At 39.4% G+C, this 21,026-nt stretch overlaps 1 protein-coding gene across 1 annotated transcript in view; it reads right to left on the bottom strand.

Moving 5' to 3' along the window:
• CDKL4 (cyclin-dependent kinase-like 4) overlaps positions 1 to 17,308 on the bottom strand; it is a 53,455-nt gene extending 36,147 nt beyond the window's left edge. Inside the window, exons 1-2 of the mRNA XM_006882335.1 lie at positions 17,141 to 17,308; positions 12,781 to 12,902 (exon numbers count right to left, since the gene is read on the bottom strand). Of these exons, the coding sequence (XP_006882397.1) occupies positions 12,781 to 12,902; positions 17,141 to 17,308 (290 nt within the window). The remainder of the gene's footprint in view (positions 1 to 12,780; positions 12,903 to 17,140) is intronic.
• Between the last annotated feature and the right edge of the window lie 3,718 nt (positions 17,309 to 21,026).

Genomic DNA, 21,026 nt, shown 5'->3' with positions numbered 1-21,026 from the left:
ATTTTCTGACTCTAGTTCCTCGCACATTTCATTGTAGTATTTTGCTATTAAAATGGTAGTCGTTGATCTTCTGCATCAAGTGTTTCATGTCTTCTTCACTTTGTCATCTTCATTATGCAGGTTAGTTGATGAGTCTTCCTCCAATCTTGATGACACATTCTTATATAGTCGAGCTTCTCAAATTATTTGCTCTGCATACAGATTGAATAGATACGAAGAAAGAACACAACCCTGGTGTACAGTTTTCCTGGTTTTAAACCATGCAGTGTTCCCTTCCTTTGTTCAGATAACTTCTTGGTCTAAGCATAAGTTTTACATTAGTATTCTAGTTTTCCTATTCTTCTCAATGTTACTAATAATTTGTTATAATTTACACATATACTTATTATAAGCCAGTGAAATGCTTTTGTACAGTTAATAAAATATAAGTAAACACTTTTCTGGTATTCTCTATTTCTAACCAAAATCCATTTGACATCAATGACCTTGTAGGTTCATGGCCTCTTCTGAATGCAGCTTGAATTTCTGTTAATATACTGTTTCAGCAATTTTTGAACAATCATTAGCAAGATTTTACTTGCATTTGATAGTAGTGATAATGTTTGATGATTTCCACATTTTTCTGAATCATTTTTATTGGAATAGCAACAAATAAGGATCTCTTATAATCAGTTGGTCAGGTATCTATCTTCCAAATTTCTTAGTATAGACTAGTGAGCACGTACAAGGTCACATGAGTTTCCTGAGGCTTTTGAGATATACACACACACACACACACACACACACACACATATAAAATCAATGCCCTCAGTGCAGTTTGGACTTTTTCCCTTACCATTGGTTCTTGATCACATGCTACTTCCTGAAATGGTTTGGTGTCAACCGACTCTTTATGTTGCAAGGGCTATGTGTGTTCCTTCTTTTGATGCTTCTTGCATCATTCAAGATTTTCCCTCACAGAATCCTTTAATATTGCAACTTGAAGTTTGAATTTGTTCTTCAATTCTTCCAGACTGAGACATTACTAAGTGTGTTCTTGTTTTGGTTTTCTAACATCAGCTCTTTATACTTTTGTTATTGTTTTGCTTTGTCTTCTCAAGCTACCCTTTGATATCGCCTGTCTTTCTCTCCTACCTCAGCCTTCCTTCTTGTTTTGGCTTCTTCTCATTCCGGTGTAAGTATCAGAATCTCATATGACAACTATTTTGGTCTATACTTTCTCTCCTATCTTTCTAATGACCTTTTTCTGTCTTCATGATGATAGCTTTGATGTCATTCTAAAACACGACTGGTCTTTATTATTCAGTAAGCAATAATTATTAGTCATTATTGCTCCATACATATTGTTCAATCTATTATTGAAATAATTTTAAAATTCAGTTGGGATAGATTGAAGGTCATATTTTAGTGCTTGTGGACTTGTTTTAATTCAGTTCACTTTCAGTAAGAAATTGCATGAGTAGTTGATGGTCTGTTCTACAGCCAGCCCCTGGTCTTGTTTTGACTGCTCATCTTGAGCTTCTCCACTGTCACTTGTCGTCAACACAGTCAATTTGATTCCTATGTAGTATGTCAGGTGAGGTCCATGTGTACAGTCTCAGTTGATATTTTATAAAAAGGTATTTGCAGTGAATTGTAAAAGATTATATCCTGTGATCTCCAGCCTCATTTCTGTCACCCAAACCATATATTCCATATAGATAGATATAGATGGATATATTCATACACAACAGTTCTATTCCCTTAAAGGAGCCCTAAAGACCCAATGATTCATGTATTTGATGGCTAACCAAGAGTCTGGTGACTCAAATCCAGGGAGAAAGATGAAGCAGTCTCCTCCCGTTAAGATTTACAGGCCCAGGAAACAGTACAGGGCAGATCTACTCTGTCTTAGAGTGGTTATGAATCAGATCTGACATGATGGCAGTGGGGCATATTCCCTTTAACTTTTCTGCTAGTATCTTTCCATTTATCACCTCACTGTTCCCTAATAGTGTTTTCACATATACTGCCAAACTATCCTCAGAAGAGTCATCTCTATTTACTCTCCCCTCAAACATTTGTGCACCAAAGCCTTAATTTCTCCACTCTCTTACCAACATCTTTCTCCTTTTGTAAAGCTGCTAGATTAAAAATGCTTGCCTTTGGGTGAGTTGAGAACACTCTTTATTACTGTTGTTGTTAGATGCTGTTGAGTCGGGTGAGACCCATAGTAATCCTATCAACAAGAGATCTGAAGCAAAAACCAAGGCCCTAGGAATTGATGGAATACCAACTGACATATTTCAACAAACAGATGTGGCCCTGAACATGGTCACCAGGCTGTGACAAAAAGTCTGAAGGACAATTGACTGGAAGAGATTCATATTTATTCCCATTTCCAAAAAAGGTGATCTGAAAAGAGTATGGAATTTATCGAATGATATCACTAATACCATACATACGCAAATTCCTGCTGAAGATTCTCCAAAAACGATTGGAATTGTATACTGATGGAGAACTACCATAAATATAAACTGGGATTAGAAGAGGCTGTGGCACTAGGGACATCACTGAAAATGTTAGATGGATCTCTGCTGAAAACAGAGAGTATAATAGAAATGTCTGTTTCATTGACTGTGCAAAGGCATTTTACTGTGTAGATCACACCAAATTGTGACTAACCTTGAGAAGAATGGGAATTCCAGAACACCTGATTGTGCTCATGCAAAACCTATACTAGGACTAGGAGACAACTGTCAGAACAGAGCAAGGAAATGTTTCATGATTCACAATCAGGAAAGAAGTATGGTCAAGGATGCATCCTGTCTCCATACCTTTTCAATCTATATGCATAACAGATCATTCAGGAGGCTGAACTTTACAAGGAAGAATGTTCTTCATGATACCTGTGAATTTTTCTTCTAGTACTTCTTCCACAACTTTCTGAGTGTTTTCCCTCTTCGTGTTATGGAATACTGACCGTCAATATGTTGTTTCTTTTGATGTTATCTTACATGATTCTAATGTGGTGTTTTGTTTTTAAATTTTCCATTTGTCTCCTCTCTGTTTTTTCTTCTAGTAAGCTTCCACTTAGGTTCTTGTCTTCCAGATCACTGGCTTCCCCCCCACCCACCCGTTCTTTTCTGTTCTGCTTTTCTTGTCCTTTAACATGTTGGAAATTTCCGTCATTTCAGTCTTGATATTCTGGATTGCATTTTCATTCATTTCTGTTATTTCCAGTACTGTGTTGGCTGTACTCTCTGTCCTGTGATTATTTAAAAAAAAATTCTTGTATGGTTTCAATTATTTTTTTTTCTATCTTACGCATTTTTTTTCAGTAATTGTTCATGTTCTTCCAAGTCAATATATTTCTTCTTGCTCCCTGTCTCTGGGCTATTCGTATTATTTAGGGATTCAATTCTTTCTTTCATCATTTGTATCTTCTTCAGAAGATGTTCATATAACTCCACATCTTCTGGTTCCTTGTGTCTGGGATAGTTGCTTTATTTATGGCTTCCATTCTTTCCTCCATCATTTGTACCTTCTTCAGTAGTTGTTCATATAACTGGATGTTAGGATAATTCTTTTGCTTCTCTGACTCTGGTGTATACATTGGGTTTGTAATATGTCCTACTTTTTTAGGATAAGGGCTTTCCCCCCCAAAGTGTTTTATGCTGCCTGCTGCTTTCTTGACATTATGTAAAGTTTTTCTTAGTATGTGTTAGGTCTTTTCTGTTGTGTCTGTATAAGCTATTGAGAATTCTTTATCTTTATGAAGTTATTGATTGGATGCAGTCTTAAAGTGTTCTGTTTATGGGGGAGGGCAACTCACTCCACTGGAGGTCCTTTCTGGTCCTGTGCAGTGTGTAAGTTCACCTTCCTAAAGTCCTTCAAGTCCCCTCTGGTCAGCAGCAGCCCTGTGAGAATCTCACCTGAGTGCAGCCTACTTGTCCTAAAGTCTGTATTGTCCTCAGTGGTTAGAGGTGTGACCAGGTTCCCAGAGGCATGATGTAATTTCTCTCCAGAGGAGACATGAGCAGCTCCCTCTCAACACCTCAGTGTGCCCTCTCTAGTCACATGCAGCCAGGAGGTAGTCTCTCATCAGAGTGCCACAGCCTCTCCTAAAGTCTATTCTTGTCCTTGGTGGTCAGCAGCAAGGCCTGTGTGACCATCTTTGCCAAGTGATGCAGTTTCTCTCTAGGGAGTCACTGGCAGTCCCTCCCAGCAGCCTTTGTAGTTGTCTATAGCCTGGAGGGACTCTTTCATCTCGGTTCAGCCAGCCTCTTCTATAGTCTATTACTGTCTTTCGTGTTCATTTGCTTTAACTACTGCTTCACAGGCATTGATTGTGGAGCCAAATAAATGAAATCCTTGAAAACGTCAATCTTTTCTCTGTTTATCATGGTGGCAATTATTGGTCAATGTGTGAATCATTTTATTCTTTATATTGAGGTGCAATCCATACAAAAGACTGTGGTCTTTAATATTCATAAGTAACATGTCCAGACTTCTTTGATTTCAGCAAGCAAAGTTATACCATCTTCATATCACAGATTATTAATGATTCTTCCATCAACCTGATGCTGCTTTTGTCTTCATGCAGTATAGTTTCTTGGAGTATTTTCTCAGGATATGTATTTAATAAGGATTGCTACAGGACACAACCCTAACACATATCTTTTCTGCAGTGTCCTCTTGTTCTGTTTGAATGACTGTCTTTTAGACTGTGCACAGGCTTTGTATGAGCAAAACAAAGTGTTCTGGAATCCCCATTCTTTGCAATTTATTCATAATTTATTATGATCTACATAGTCAAATCTACATAGTCAAGTGCCTTTGCAGTCAATAAAGCACAAGCCAAAATTGATCTGGTGTCTTCTGCCTTCGGCAATGATCTATCTGATTTTAGAAATAATATCTTTTATTCCATGTCCTCTTCTGAATTCGGCTTTCATTTCCAGCAGTTCCCTGTCTGTGCATTGCTCCATTCTTTGTAGTGCACCTTTCTTTGTAATGGGCATAAATTTGGGTCTTTCCCAGTAAGTTGCCACCATTTTCCCATCAGCTTGTCATACATGGTAGCTTTTGTGTTGCTGTGTAAGCTATTTCACTAGTCCTTCAAATGTCAGCAGAGTCTCCCATGCTGGACATGTTTCAAGCAGAGCTTCTAGGCTAAGACAGACTAGGAAGAAGCATTGGCAATCTACTTCTTAAAAAAAACCTAGCCAGTGAAAACCTCATGAATAATAAATCTAGAAGTTCTGAGATAGCATAGAGAGTAAATAAGCAAGTTAGTGAGCAGAAATGGAATAAGATAGAGTCTAAGACATGAAGTTCCCACCAGTATTCCTGCTACAACTAAGAGGCTCTTCATTCGTCACAGCAAAATCAAACACCTCCAGCTATCCAACTTTGCCCGAATGTTGGCTCTCGAAGATTTTATTCTCCTGGCCAGTGGAACAGAATCAGTGGAAAATGACACTTTCAAAACTCTGAGTACCCTGAAGACCTTGGAGCTCTGGAAAAATAAGTTATGACGTGTGCCCACTGTTCTCCCAGCCAGTCTGGAAGTGTTAAAACTCAATGATAATTCAATACCCATCTTACATGGGTCAGATTTTAAAGGGCTGAAGAAATTGAGAGTCCTTGAGCTTAAAAATAACCTAATCTCTTCCCTTTCTCCCAGTGTACTTTCCTCTCTTGTCAGTTTGCAAAGTTTGATGTTGGATGGCAACAATATAGTCTGTGGATGGCCCACTGACACTTCCCCATCTGAGACAAATGAATATGGAGAATAATAAACTATACTTCAAACCTTGGAGGGGGTGGGAAATGGAGATTTCCAAGGAAAGAGGAAGCAGACACTGAAGAAACAAAGACCTTCCTTTAGAGCTGTCACAGAATGAAAACCTCTCCTAGGGTCAGGACCTCGAACTTGGACTTTCACCCTCTGAAACTACGAGAAGACAAATCTGTTTGCGTAAGTTACTCATTTACGGGATTTCTGTTATATTGTTGTTATCACTTGCTGAAGAGTCAGAATTGACGCACTGCTGACCCACCAGCATGTTTCCAGAGGCTATAAATCATATGGGAGGAGCCTGCCCATCTTGTCCCCAGGGAGCAACTGGTGGATTCAACTCCTTGCCACTAAGCTCCATTTGTTATAGCAGCACTAAGACACCCACTGTCTTACATATAGTTCACTGTAGCTTAACATGGGAGACTTGGTTTCATTATCAACATTTAAAGTAAACTGAGTATTTCTCAGTGACCCTTGTTCTCTTAGAATAAAAGTCAACCTGTAGCTATTGCCTGCATGACTTAGAAAACTTAGTCTATGAACTTCTCCAGCTTCTACTACATTTCTGCAGACATTCCAGCCCAGCCACATTCCTTTCTGTTATTCCATGAAAACCAGACTTGTTTACACCTCCTGTCATTGCTTTTATTATTCTCAAGGAATTATCTAATTCCTCACTGTGCTTTATTTTTCTTCAGAGACATAATTCTTCTTAATTGTTACATTACACCAGAATGTGTCTTTACATATTATGTACAAAAGGCAAAAAACAATCCACCACCACTGAGTCAGTTTCAACTCGTGATGATCCTCTATTGGGTTTCGGGAAAAGTAAATCTTTAGAGGATGAGGCTGGTCATCTTTCATGGAGCAGGTGAATTCAAACCCCTGATCTTTTGCTCAGTAGCACAACACATAATGCACTACACCACTAGTGCTCCTCTCTCTCCTCAAAGGCAGGGACTTTGTCTGGCACATTACAAAAGTCTCAATACTTAGTACATACCTGGAAGCTAAGAGGGACTCAGCTAACCTTGGACCTCTAGTGAGCTCAGAAATTCATAAACCAACATCCTATCTCTTTTGCTTAAAGTAGCTTAAGTGAATCCTGTTATTGAATCCTGACCCAGTAATGAATGGGATACCAAATGTTGATGTAGGCAACAAACTCAAGGCCTTAGACATTTGTAATGGGCTATCTGACTTAACTACATCTGCACGCAGAAGACCTAATTACCATTGGTGGGTGGTGCACGGGTGGCTAGTGAAGACAGTTTATTTAATGGTCCCTTTAGTACGGAGGAGTAAAGGAAGTACTCTGGGAAAGGCTTTGGTTGACAATACAATGAAATAAGTACTCAAAGAAAAGTGGGTGAACTGGTTGCTTTTAGCTTCTGCAGGAAATATTTTTAAAGGACAAATTTAGGGTTTTAATATCTTGGTTTCAAGCACAGTTGGAAATCAGGAATTTCCATGGCTGCTCTAAAAAAGCCCCATTATTTCTTGTATGAGGAGGACTCATTTGGCTAAAAAATTGGATACAGACAATGATCTTATAGGTCACTAAGTAACAATAAAGATTTAATTTATGTGAATTTGATGTATCATCTGAAAAGGAAGGAGATATTGTTATACCTGTGAGCCTGTCAACTTTCTCCTCAATTTTCCTTCTCAGGAGCCTGTTCACTGCGACCCTGTATACAACAGAACAAAACCCTGCCCAATTCTATACCGTGCTCACAATCTCTACTGATGTGAAATCCATAGTTCCAGGCACTGTCCTAATTCATCTTGTTCAGGGTCTTTTCATGAGGAAAAAACTTCAAAAGGGAGGGGGCTTGAGTGGTTTAATGGTAAGGAGTTGTGCTGCCAACCTAAAGGCACATGGTTTGAATCCACCAGCTGCTCCAGTGGAGAAAGATGGGCAATCTCCTGTGTGACTTAGAGTTCTTGGAAAACCTGCTGGAGTATCAGCTATGTGTCAGTTCAACTTGAAGGCAATGAACAACAATAGCCTTAAAGAAGTTATAAGAAGGTTGGTTCTGCATCTTTGTAGACATCCTAATCATCCCATATAAGGTATTTTCCTGTAAGATGACAGCAATTCTCCTTTCTGGGTTCCTCTCTGAAGGTTATTTCCAACATGACCCCAGGTCTAGTCCAAAGTCACACAAAGGAGGGTAAGATTTAAATAGCAAAAGATACTATTTTGCTGACTTAATGAGGAGTGCATGTGGAAATGAATTACAAGGGTGATAGACCAGAGAGGGAGAAATAAAGTTTTAGATTTGGTTTATATTAACAATTCGAGTGTACTTTTAGCGATTCTGTTTTCAAGAATGGAGCAGCTAGAAAGGTCTTGGCTGTTTCTTGATTTGGCTGAAACCTAGACTAAAGGGTTGTCTATGTCAAATGAAAATATGATACCAAGAATTGATTAGTAAAATGAGGCAGAAAGAATTTAAAGATTCAAGGAGATAGAGATAGGAATGTTGGAGAGAATTTGTCATATGCAACCTTTTCCTCTCCTCTTATTGGAAGCACTAAAAATAAACTGTTATCCAACTATGTGGTAATGCTTTAAGTTTCTATTTTAGTTAAGAAAAAGAGAGCCAGATACTTCTCCTATGTTCCTCCTGCTCTAGCAGCCTTCATTCCTTAGATCAGAAAGCCAACTGACTTTTCTATTTGCTAGTTATATCTTTCTAACGGGAAATAAATCCTTCTTTGCTCCCAACTTTTACATTTTAGTCACCTGTAATTACCAGTGCATCTTTATTGCACATTTGATCAATTTCAGATGTAGGAGTTGGTAAAAATCCACAGTTTCTTCTTGACTTTAATGCTTGGTGCAATAAGTAAGTAAACAAAAAGTAAGCTGGGACTGGCCAAAGCTTAAGTATTTTCCGTCATCTCATGAATGTGAAAATTTGACAGCTTGGAAGACTAAAGTTGAATGGATGCCTTTGAATTGTCACACTGGCATAGCGTACTGAATATACATAATATGTTGTTGTTGTTGTTAAGTGTCGTCGAGTCGCAGGCGACTCATAGTGACCCAATGAAGGAGAGTCCTCAACACTTGGGTGTCTTTCATCCTCTCTCCAGATATGTAATATAGAATACCAAAAACCTAAACAAATCCATCTGGGAATGGGTTCTTGCAGGCAAAGAAAGCGAGCTATTGTCTCACACTTTGGACCTATTATCAGGAGGGGACAATACCTGGAGAAAGATATTATGCTTAGTAAACTGGGAGGTCAGGAAAAAACCCCAGTAAGATGCTGCAAGGGATGGACACAGTGGCTGTCTCAGTGCGCTTGACAGACAGCAGCCCAGCTCTCTATGGACTATGTAACCAGTACTCCTCCCATGGCAGCAGTCAAGAAATCCAAAGACATATCTGCTCTTGAAGACCCTTCCAAAGTGTTAAAAAGCAAGGATGTCTTCATAAAGACTGAGGTGTGCCCTTTCCAAACCATGATATTTTCATTGCTTCACATTCATGTGAAAGTTGGATACTGTATAGGGAAGACTGAATTTTGGTGTTGACAAAGAGTATGGATTGTATCACGGACTGTCAAAAAAGAAATACATCTTAGAAGAGTGAAATTCAGTCTCAGTCAATATCATATTGGGGGAAAACAGAGGTTTAGGCAAAGAGAAGAAGACTCTCAATGAGACGGATGGACACAGTAACTGCAACAATGGGCCTGATCATGTGGAGAGTATAGGATAAAGCAAAGTTTCAATTTGGTCTTAGGATGGCTGTGAGTCATAGTCAACTCAATGGCACCTAACAACAGCATTCAGATCCCACCAGGTGCTTTGAAGGAGAATGATATGTCAGGTGGCTTTGATAGAGTGTTCAGCCTTGGAAACCCTAAGGAGCAGTTCTACCCTGTCCTACAGGTCACTGTGAGTTAGGACCTGCTCAGTGGGAACTGGGCTTGGATGGTCAGTTAGCCACAATGAAAGATCAGTAAAACCATCCTGCCCATGACGGCTGCCCTGCAACTTATTACTGTAATTGCTCTATCGTTGTCCAAGAAAATGGCGCCCCTCCCACTAACTTATTTCTCCTCAGAAGAATGATGAGGCAGTCTGTTTCCACTAGGATTTATGGTCTTTGGATGGTCTGAGCATTTCTGGCAATTCAAATTCACCAGCTTCTCCAAAGGATAAAGATAGGCAGTCTCCTGTTAAGTTTGTAAATCGGAACCAACTTTATGGCAATGAGTTTCTTGACAAATAAAACTATTGGGTTTTTTTTTAATCTTTGTTAACCTGTTGGTGAAATATTATTACTAAGGAGGGGAAATCTTTTCATAGGAGAACAGGTCATTTTCAGGAAAATGATGAGCAATTTCCTCTCGTGTGATTTACAGCCTCCTAAATGTGTTGGAGGGTCAGCTCTGAGTTGGGTCTGGCTCGATGGCAATGAGAAATGAGACTAGTCATTTTGCCTTCTTTTAAAAACCAGTTCCTATTCTGTGTCCACTGGAATGTGAGCTTCATAAAATATTATATATATATATATATATATATATATATATATATATATATATATATATTTTCACACACATATATATCATTGTTGTGTACCATCGAGTCAGAACTGATCTTCCATTGGGTTTTTAGGGGTAGTAAATCGCATGGGAGGAGACCGTCCTTTACCCACAGGGCAGCTGGTGGATTTAAACTGCGTGCCTTCACGATTACAGCTCAGCTTGTTAACACTATGCCACCAGAGCTCCTTACATTAATCCTTGATCTTGTAAATATCGTACTCATTTTGCAATTTCTCTTTTAGTCTTGTTTATAGTACTTTCTGCCAAAAGAATGTCTATGAATCAAAGGAAAGTAACAACAACAACAACAACATAAATGCTTCTTCCTTTGCTTTTATGCTTATCCAAGCCTTTCCCATCAAGACTGAAGATTGTAGGAGGAAAATATAACACGCAAATAACAGTAATTGTATCATATTTCAAAAAGCTGGATTTTCTATCCATTTTTCTTTTTTTAAAAAAGCTTTATCTTATTGTGATTTTAAGAAAAGTTGGATTCAAATTCATTCATTCATTGTTGCACATTTTCCTCCTTCCTTCTCCCTTCCTCCTACCCCAGTTCATTTTCAATTTTTTAAAAAATATTCATTCATTGTTGTACAATTTCCTCCCTCTTCATCTCTTCCCTCCCTCCGAGTCCACTTCACAATGCATCTCTTAGTCCAGATTGTCATACTATTCATTTTTCTTATTAAATTACATTGGCTATGATTTTCAGAATAAGGTTATATCATGCTGGTGACCATTGATACTTTTGTTTCTTATTTTAATATGAGCCCTTTTACTGTTTTATCTTTAAATATAAAATTGGCTATGAGTTCAAAGAGGATTTTCTTTCAATGTTAAGAAAAATATTCTTTTAATTCTAGTTTACTAAGGCCTTTCTTTTTTTTTTTCTTTTTAAAAAAGGTGCTGTTGTGGCACAGTGGGAATGCACTTCCAGTCTAAGGGTATGAGGTTTGACTCAACCAGATGTTCTGCAGGAGATGGGTGATCTTCTGTGCAATTCAGTTTCTGAAAACCCACTGGAGGCTGAGCTATGAGTTGGTTCCAGCACATAAGAATGACAAGGTTTTTAAAAAAAATTTCAGTTGTTGTTGTTGTGTACTGTAGAGTAGGAACTCACCCATAGCTGACTCTCCAGTGGGTTTTCAGAGGCAGTTATTTACAGGGGAGGAGAATGCCCATCCTTCTGCCCACCCTTCTCCCATGGAGCAATTGGTGGCCTCGAACTGTGAGCCTTTGGGATTGCAGTATAGCTTCTTGCCAGTAGGCCATAAAAATATGTTGAATTTATCAAGTGTCTTTTCAAATTTCAAGCTCATCTTTTTTTCCCCTCTACCTTTTGAGTGAAATTTAGAAATATATTTCATAATAGTGAACCACTGTTCACTCCTAATTCAGGTAAATATGTAAGTTAGCTTTAAATTATACTGTGATTTTTTTATTTGTAGTATATTTGTTTTCCTAATTATATTTACTTTCAGCTGAAAGTTGTTAGGTGCCCTTGAGTTGACTACGACTCATAATAGTGTCCCTACAAACAACAGATCAGAATCTTGCCCTGTCCTGAGCCGTCCTCATGATCGCCAACATGCTGGAACCCACTGCAGCCGCTCAGTTCAGTGAGGGTCATCCTCTTTCAAAAGCTTTAAGTTCATATTTATTTGTCCTTTGAATACATTCTAGCTGTGTTTGGAAAAGAGTAGCCATATACGTGCTGGTTAGGAGGGGAAACTGTGGTTGCTGTTGTTATGTGCCATTGAGTCTTCTGCGACTCATCGTGACCCTATGTACAATAGCCCTAAACCCTCCTCTATTCCGTGCCATTCTCACTGTCTCCAACACACCCAACCCAACTACCCCAGTCACTGAATCAATCCACCTCATAAAGAGTCTTCCTCTCCTGCGCTGTCCCTCCACCCTCCCAAGCATGATGTCCTTCTCCAACAATTGGTCCCTCCTTATAACATGTCCAAAGTACATCAGACGAAGCTTCAGAATCCTTGCCTCCAAGGAGTAGCCTGGTTTAACCCTTTCTAGGATGAACCTGTTCGTTTTCTCAGCAGTCCATGGTATATTCAATACTCTTCTCCAACACCATAGCCCAAATGAATCAATTCTCCTTCTAACCTCCCTTGTCCTTGTCCAGCTCTCTGATGATTGCAAAGACCATGGCCTGTATCAGGTGCATGTTAGTCTCCATATTAACATCATGGCTCTTCCCCTAAACTAAAAACTCATTGCATCAAGTCAATTCCAATTCCTACTGCACTTCCAAAGGGTTCCTGAATGGAAATCTTAATGGGATAAGATCACGACCCTTCTCCCACAGGGTAGAGCCCACCAGAGCTCCTTAGTTCATCTCCTATGTAATGAAGCTGAGAACTGGCCAAACAGAATTTCAGTAGTTACATTACTTACCCATTTGGATTCCTTTCCAGCTCATTCAAAAGTGTATGGTCACAGTATTCAAATACTAAATGCATTTTCCTTTTTCTCCTGAACACTTCAATGAGGTTCACAAGGTTTGGATGTTTTAATTGCTACAAAGGAATGAAAATGTCAAGGTTATTGATGTATTTCCAGTAACAGTTTTCCCCCACACCTCTTACAATTTTAAGAACAGAAGGTCTGCTTATTATCTATGCATTTCTTATAGAAACTTCATTAGAGTGACTCACAAGAAAAAGAATTATAAAAATCTGAAAGTGGGATACATTTAAGGATTCATCTACCAATAATAGATAGTGATTAAATTGCTTGAAGCTGTCTGGTGATAGCAGATGAAGTATATAGCTTAAAATGTAAGCACAAAAATAGTTTATGTATTTTTATGGAAAGTTGAAATCTCCAAGTCATAAAATAAATGGAATAAAAAATTTGAAGGAAGATGATGAAAATAATTAATAGTCACCCAGCTTACATATCAGGTAGTATTTAGTGTAAAAGCAATTGGGTTTACATTCAATCTGGATTTCCCTGTTGGCCGTGTTTCTAGATATCACCCCTCAAAAGTCACCAAATCACTTATTCTCTACAATTAGTCTGTGTTCCTAGTCAATTTATTACATGTCAGCTCTGTTCCTTCAGTCTATTGTTCACTCTCACACTTACATCTCTTGTGTGTTAATTTCTGTTCCCAAAATGAAGTGATTTACTAGGGAATTTTATATAACAATACTGTCAACCAGAGGAAAAATTATGATTAAATCATCTGTAACTACAAAATTTATCTACTTAATTAACCAGAACTTTCCCAGGCAAAGTGGCACATAGCTATTAAAGGTCCTGCTTACAATCAAGACATTCAGAAAGGGACTTCTAGCCACCTAAACACAGGCAAAACAGCCAAACACTAGAATATATCATCACCCTAACTTAGAACTCTTCTTCCCTGTAGTTTTCCTAAATGCTACAACATTTACACAGAGAAACATATAAAGCATTTTTATATGGTGGAAGCTCAATAAATAGGTGCAAAATCAGCAGAGTTTTAGGATTGGGGACTATAAACAGTATGCCTCTAACCATCATATCTGTGTGTGGCTTAACTAAAGAAGTATTAGCCTGACAGAATCCTAAGCGCTTTGCCTTCAACACACTCCACTGACCACACAGGTGCAAAGACAAACTCTGAGCAACAAGTATGCTGGTAAATCTGATACAAACCTGGTCAAACTTGTGACTTTGGGCCAGCAACTAATATCTCCTTCACAAATGAAGCTAATCTTAACTTTGGGGAGAAATGTGGAGCTTTCTAAAGTACAAACATTAGTTCAGAGGAGGAGGCAAACCAAATCTAACCAAACCAAAAACAAGGTATTTATCACTGAAGCAACCATATTCATGGCATGGATGGGTATAATGTACTAAAAGCAGGAAAGAGGTAAATTCCAGAGCTATACCAGAGACTAAATGGAATGAAAATCTTGTTACTTGCCATTTTAAAGTTTACATACCTTAAAGTCACACTGAAGTGCTTGTAAGCCATGACCATTAACTTTATTTGAAGACTATGTAGGAGGCAGTATTTTACAATATTTTTATTAGAAAACTACCCAATGCTCTATTGTACATGTGGAACAGATCATACAGGAGGCTAGTCTTTATGAGGAGGAATGTGGCATCAGGAGTGGAGGAAGACTCATCAACAACCTGCATTATGCAGATGACACAACCCTGCTTGCTGAAACGGAGGACCTGCAGCGCTTGCTGTAGAGGGTCAAAGACTATAGCTTCAATATGGATTGCAGCTCAACATCAAAAAAACAAAGATTCTCACCACTGGGCAAATTGGCAACATTATGATAGATGGAGAAGAGATTGTTACTGGCTTCAGCTTGATTGGCTCTACAATCAACACTCTTCACACCAGAAGCCAGGAAATTAAAAAGACTAATTGCACTGGGAAAAATCTGTCATCAGGAACTCTCCAGAATACTGAAGAATAAGGATATCAGTCTAGAGACTATGATGTGTCTAATTTAGGCCATGGTCTTTGCAATTACTTGCTATGCATCAGAGAGCTGAGCAATGACTAAGGATGACAGAATTGATGCCTTTGAGTAGTGGTGCTGGAGAAGAGTACCATGCACTCCTAGGAGAACAGAGAGGTTCGTCCTGCAAAGGGTGAAACCAGACTGCTACTTGGGGGTAAGAATTTTGAAGCTCTGTCTGACATACTTTGGACGTGCTGCCATGAGGGACCAGTCCTCAGAGAAGGATCTCATGCTTGGAAGGGCAGAAGGATAGCATTAAGAGAGGAAGACCCTGGTTAAGATGGATTGATTCAGTGACTGAGGTGATGGAGGTAGGTATGTTGAAGCCCATGAAATTGCCTCAAGATAGAGCAGGGTTCACAGCTGTTGTACATAGGAACCTGATGAGTCGCAAGCGATTCTACAGCACGTAACAACAATAACAACAATCCAATGTTTGAGTTCAGACCAGTATCGCTAAGCTGTGGCTGTGACTGTGACCAGAACTGGCTGGTTACTGGCTCCCTCTGCTGGTGAAGATATAACCTTTCCATTGTTTTGGCATCTTCTATTATTTCTTTTTAATATTGGTTTGCTTACAAAGTTCATATACTTTGCGCTTCACACACTTCATCCATATTGTGTTTCATACAATCATTCCCATTCATTATGTTTTATAAAATTAGTCACCATGGGACTATGCCCACCCATCTGTCTTTTCAGGAACCCACTGTATCTTCCCCATTTCTTTGACCTCCTCCCTCCACCCACAAATTGTGCAACCCTGTGGTTTTACCTCTACCCATCCCCATCTCTCTGCTGCTATTCCTTCCATCCTTGGATCCTCATACATGCTTTACTAGTTATCCTTCTACTTTTACAATAATAGACTTACAACAAACCTATCAGGAAGTTCTCCTCTGTCTACAAGTCTCTATGCTGAGTCAAGAGGCCAAGACAATTGTAGACAGAGAACTGCCTATAAGGTTGCTTGCTGAGGACTTTTGAGTTGAAGCCAATCCCTATCTGACACCTCACCCTCTGCCCAAGAGTTTTCAGAGGCAGCAAATTGTACAGGAGGAGATTGCCTGTCTTTCTACCACAGCGCAGCTTGTGGATTCAAAACACATACCTTTGGGATGACAGTGCAATTCCTTACCACTAAGCTACTAGAGCTCCTGTAAGGTTCATAAAGCTATTACTCTTTACAGGAGCAGAACACCTCATCTTCCTCTTGAAGAACAGCTTGTAGGTTCAAACAGCAACCTCTGGTCAGCAATCAAACGCTTTCACCACTATGTGACCAGGCTCCTTTAATTACGTGACAGGGGCCTACTTATTATTTCAGAGAAAACTGTATTATTATAATAATATATTTTAAACAAAACTCTAGAGGCAATCTTGAGGAAATCTGCTGCAAATAACATTGTGTAAAGGAAGGAAAATAGTGACATGTATATCAAATCTTAGAGTAAAACAATTATAACACATTTCTGTGAAAAACAAATACATATATATATATATGTTGTTGTGTACCATTGAGTCGGAACCAACCCATAGCTGACCCTCTGGAAGAGGATCAGAGGTACTTTATCACACAGGGGGAGACTAACCATCCTTCTGTCACAGAGCAGCTGGTGGATTTGAGCCGCACATCTTCAGGATCGCAGAGCAGCTTCTTGCTACTAGGCCACCAAAGGGGAGAGTTATATATACATAACTAAGGGAAATGATTCAATATATTTAAGAACCAGGACACCACAGGCAGAGCTATACACATAACTGCTGCTCACTGGGGCACTGGAATAGCCCCAGGGGCTCCGCCTAAATCAGAAGATAATCTTTTAATTGCTGTTTGAGGTCAGAAGCTGAGTTTGGATGGAGATAGCAAGTACTGTAAGAAAGTTATGTTCTTCTTGTTGTGTGCCATGGTGTCAGAACCTACATGTAGCTGACCCTTGAGAGGGTTTGCCAGAGGCTGAAAATCACAAACAAGCTTGCTCATCTTTTCCCCCCTTTTTCTCCCTGAGAAGCAGCTGGTAGATTGGAACTACCTGCTTTTGGGCTGGCAGAGCAACTCCTGACCCATGAGGCCACCAGAGCTCCCTGGTGGGAAAGCACAAAGGCACAGTAAATATTTTAGTCCAAAGAAATATTGAAATATTTCAACAATTTACAGCTCTACCAATTCAAATAGTGTGAGCATCAAGCCCTTCATACTTGTTTAAATTCCTTCGTAATTTTGACACGTATTTCAGCCAATACTATGTGAACAGAGATGCATGCATTCAAAGCTGACCTACCTTCAACATACGTATTTCCCTTAATGCTATTTTCTTCACAACAGGATCATCTTCAGATTCCACAAATTTTTTAATAGCTACTACTTGTCCAGAGGTTTTGTTTCTGCATTTGAACACAACCCCGTAAGACCCTTCTCCAATCTTAGCTAACTTTTCATACTTTTCCATTTTATCTGAAATGACTTAGATTACTGTGTTGATTGACTTGCAGTAAAATGTTGAACCTGGAAAAGAAGATAGACATGCTTCAGTCATCTTGTATAAGAACAATGTTCTCCCAGTTTATGAAACAAAACTGATTTTTCAAGAACGCCAAAAGTTATTTATGGATTATCTTAAAGTAAATGTAAATATATTTTGATGAGAGTGTGTTAGCTTGGTCTTATGAAATTCTTTTACTTATCACAAAGACTTTATATATTATTTTTAGTAACAGACTACACTTATTTCAGGGAAATAAAATAATTTATGGAAAGGTACTTTCTTAAACCTATTGTTTTCATTATTATCCTCAAGTAAATGACTAAAGTAGGATGTTATAAAAATCTAGCTAAAGACATATTCATTCCTCTTGAATACAGCTTTATCTTTTCCTCTTAACACAATCTGACATTTGAATGCTGCAGTGATTATAACAGTCACTATACTAGCAGACTACAACAATCACATGAGGAGAAATAACACAGGAGGTAAAACTGCAGACTAGCAAAAAGAAGCCCTCTTCAACTAAGGAACCAGAAAATAAAGAGCCAGGATGATTATCCTGGAACACTGTTTTAAAAGAAAAGATAAAGAAGTAGCTCAAACGGACTAAAGGAAGAAATAGAATGAAAACATCAAATGAATATGACAGAACAGTAACTAACTATAAATGGCCCAGCTTAGGGATTTTGACTGTTTGCAGGCTTTCTGGTTAGCATAAGAACCAGGAGGTGTTCACTTCAGCAGCTGAATGATAAGACTGATGTGATGTCCTTGTCCCAATATCCTGATGTGCATCAGGGGAGTGACTCCACCCCTCTTCCACCAAGTGACTGGCAGTGTTTGGGCAGCCCTGCCCCATCTCTGCCTGAGGCCAGGCCCTAGCCACATTGGACAGGGGCCAGGAACACACATACATCTCCATATTCTATGGAAACAGCTGTTGTTGTGCGGCCCAGATGGAAATGACTCATAGCTGACCCTCCAGCAGGTTTTCAGAAATAGTGAACCACAGGGGTGGGGAGTGCTCATCTTTCTCCTACAGAGTGGCTGGTGGATTCGAACCGCATGCCTTTGAGTTCACAGCACCAACTCCTTGCTACTAAGTGAGCAGATCTCCCTAGCTTTCAACACTCATCTTTGGATTTTGTAGTGACTGGATCACCACACATGATCAACATGGCTGAAATTGTTTATGAGATAAAGTTATAAAAATTCTAATTACTCTAAAAATTCCATCCTGAGACCAGGCTTACTGATCTTTTAGGGCTTGGCAGGACCTATGAGACTGTGATCAGTCACCTTCAAGCCTGGAACTAAAATCACTCCAATGATCCAACCTTCAGCAAAATAACAACAGAGACGTATCAGGTGATCGAGAACACCAGAGCAGAATTCTGATGACAGTCTGCACTGAGCCGCCAGCTGACCCAGTAAGGCCTGGAGGAGCACAGCCTTAGAACTCACACAAGATGGTAAGGGCAGCATTTGCCCCAGAGCTAAAGGTCAGCAGACAGGGAGGGATGGGAAAGTACAGAGTCAAACAGCAATCTCCGGGAGGAAGTGGGGAGAAAGAGTGCTGTTACACTGTAGGAGTTGTAATTGACATCAGCATAAAGTGTATCAATTGCTGAATACAAACCCAAATTGTTCTGTACAGTTTCATTCAAATCATAATAAATCGTTTTATTTTTTTCTTTTTCTATTTTTTTAGTTAACTTTAATGAAAGTTTACAGAGACTTAGGGTTTCCAGTCATTCATTGTTGCACTTTTCTCCCTGCCCATCCCTCCCGCCCAATTCACTCTTCTCCTTGAAAAGTAAAAGAAACACTCTTCCATTGTTATACAATCCCTCTCCCCAGGTCCACTCCACTGTGCAGCCTTCATTCTGGACTCCTGTCACGACAATAATACCCAATCATATATCCCTTTTAAACAGTTCTCTCCCTCATCTGTTTCAATGCAGTATACATCATTCCTCCCCTCCTTCTCGGTCTTCCCTCGACCCCGATGTCAGTCCCGTTTCACAACAGTGGCCCTATGCAATATTTGTCCTTTTGTGACTGAGATATTTCACTCAGTATAACGTCCTCCAGGGTTATCCATTTAAATAGTTTTCTTAAAAAAGTAAAAAAAAAAAGTGACAGAAACTATAAAATATGAGAAATTAATCCCCCAAAGAAAAATTCTGTTCCAATTTACCCAGCAGAATCCTTTTACTAAAATCTAATATTATTTTGTGCGTATGTAATATTGTTCTCTGCAAATTACAGATAATCTGTAAAGATGTTCTCTGGAGTTTCTCTCATTATCCAGATAAGAAAATCAAAGTGGAGTGAAGTCAGTATGGTGTCAGAACCCAAGCAGCTAGGTTCCAGAGGTCACAGTCATCAATACACCACACTGTGTCTTGATTCATTCACAAGAACAGCATTACTCAAAGAACCACTTTGTATAGGCCTTGGGGCCTAATGATAAGAATCTGTGTTGCAATCTCAAAGGCAAAGGGCTTAAAGTCTATCAACTGCTCTGCTGGAGAAGGATAGGCAGTCTCTTCCTGTGTAACTACTGCCTGTGAAAACCCACTGGAGGATCTGTTGTGAGTTGGTTCTGAGTTGGTGGTACACCACAACAGTCCCTAGGGAGCTTCGATGCTATCCTAAAAGTATTCATCTCTAGAATCTCTCAAAGGAATCGTAGATTGGACCCTACCAGTGGTAGATGGGAATCTATTATGGCTCCAAAGGAGAATGAAAAACAATTTCCTCCTGCATGATTTACAGCTTCAAACCTGCGGAAATGTCAGCAATGGGTAAGTGAGTGTGACATTATTAAAATGTCACGGGAGCTCTGGTGGTCTAGTGGCAAGAAGCTGCAACTGCAATGTCAGAGGTTCGTGGTTCAAATCCACCAGATGCTCTGCTGGAGAAGGAGGGGCAATCTCCTCCTGTGCCAGTCAGATCTGATTTGATGGTACATGCACAAAAAATACTTAAAAAAAAAAGTCAAGTGAAAGATTTTGGCCACTTGGCAAGTTTCTTAAGTTTCAAATGAGTACCAAAAATTGCCTTTTAACTCTACAAATTTAAGTAGAAAGGCAAACCCACAAACCTGGCTAAGATTATCTCTTGAGTTCCCACTGCAAGCTCTGCAGAAAGCAAAGATAGAGATGGCATGTGTCATGGGAAAATATCAAGGAAGAAGAGGAAAGAACAGCAGAAGAGACTTAAATAATTTCCCTCAGGAAAGAAAATACATTCCATGTGCAAAAGTACTGCATGTTCAGGCAAAGTTGAATATTAAACCCAGGAAAAGGCTACTAACTGAACAGTCAGTGGTTCAAATTGACTCAAGTTCCCTGGAAGAAAGGCCTGGCAATTGAATGATAAGAAATCACAACCACTGACCACGCTATGCACTGTGGTTCTGCTCTGAGGCACACAAGTTGATGCGAGTCAAGGTTGATCTGACAGCATTGTAGGTGCTGTGGAATGAGCTCTGACTCACAGGGACCCTGTGTACAACAGAAGGAACCCTGCCTGATCGCACACCATCCTCATCACCTCTGTCTTAAGCCCATGGCTGCAGTCACAGTCAATCCACTTGGTTGAGGGTCTTCCTCTCTTTCATGGACCTTCTACTTTTCTAAAATAGTGTCTGCAACTAGATGTCTGCACCTCACTT

Source organism: Elephantulus edwardii, unplaced genomic scaffold (assembly GCF_000299155.1).
Source record: "Elephantulus edwardii isolate Elephantulus edwardi_28Jun2011 unplaced genomic scaffold, EleEdw1.0 scaffold00019, whole genome shotgun sequence".
NCBI classification, from domain to species: Eukaryota; Metazoa; Chordata; class Mammalia; order Macroscelidea; family Macroscelididae; genus Elephantulus; species Elephantulus edwardii.
This window is presented reverse-complemented; position numbering and strand designations above follow the sequence as displayed.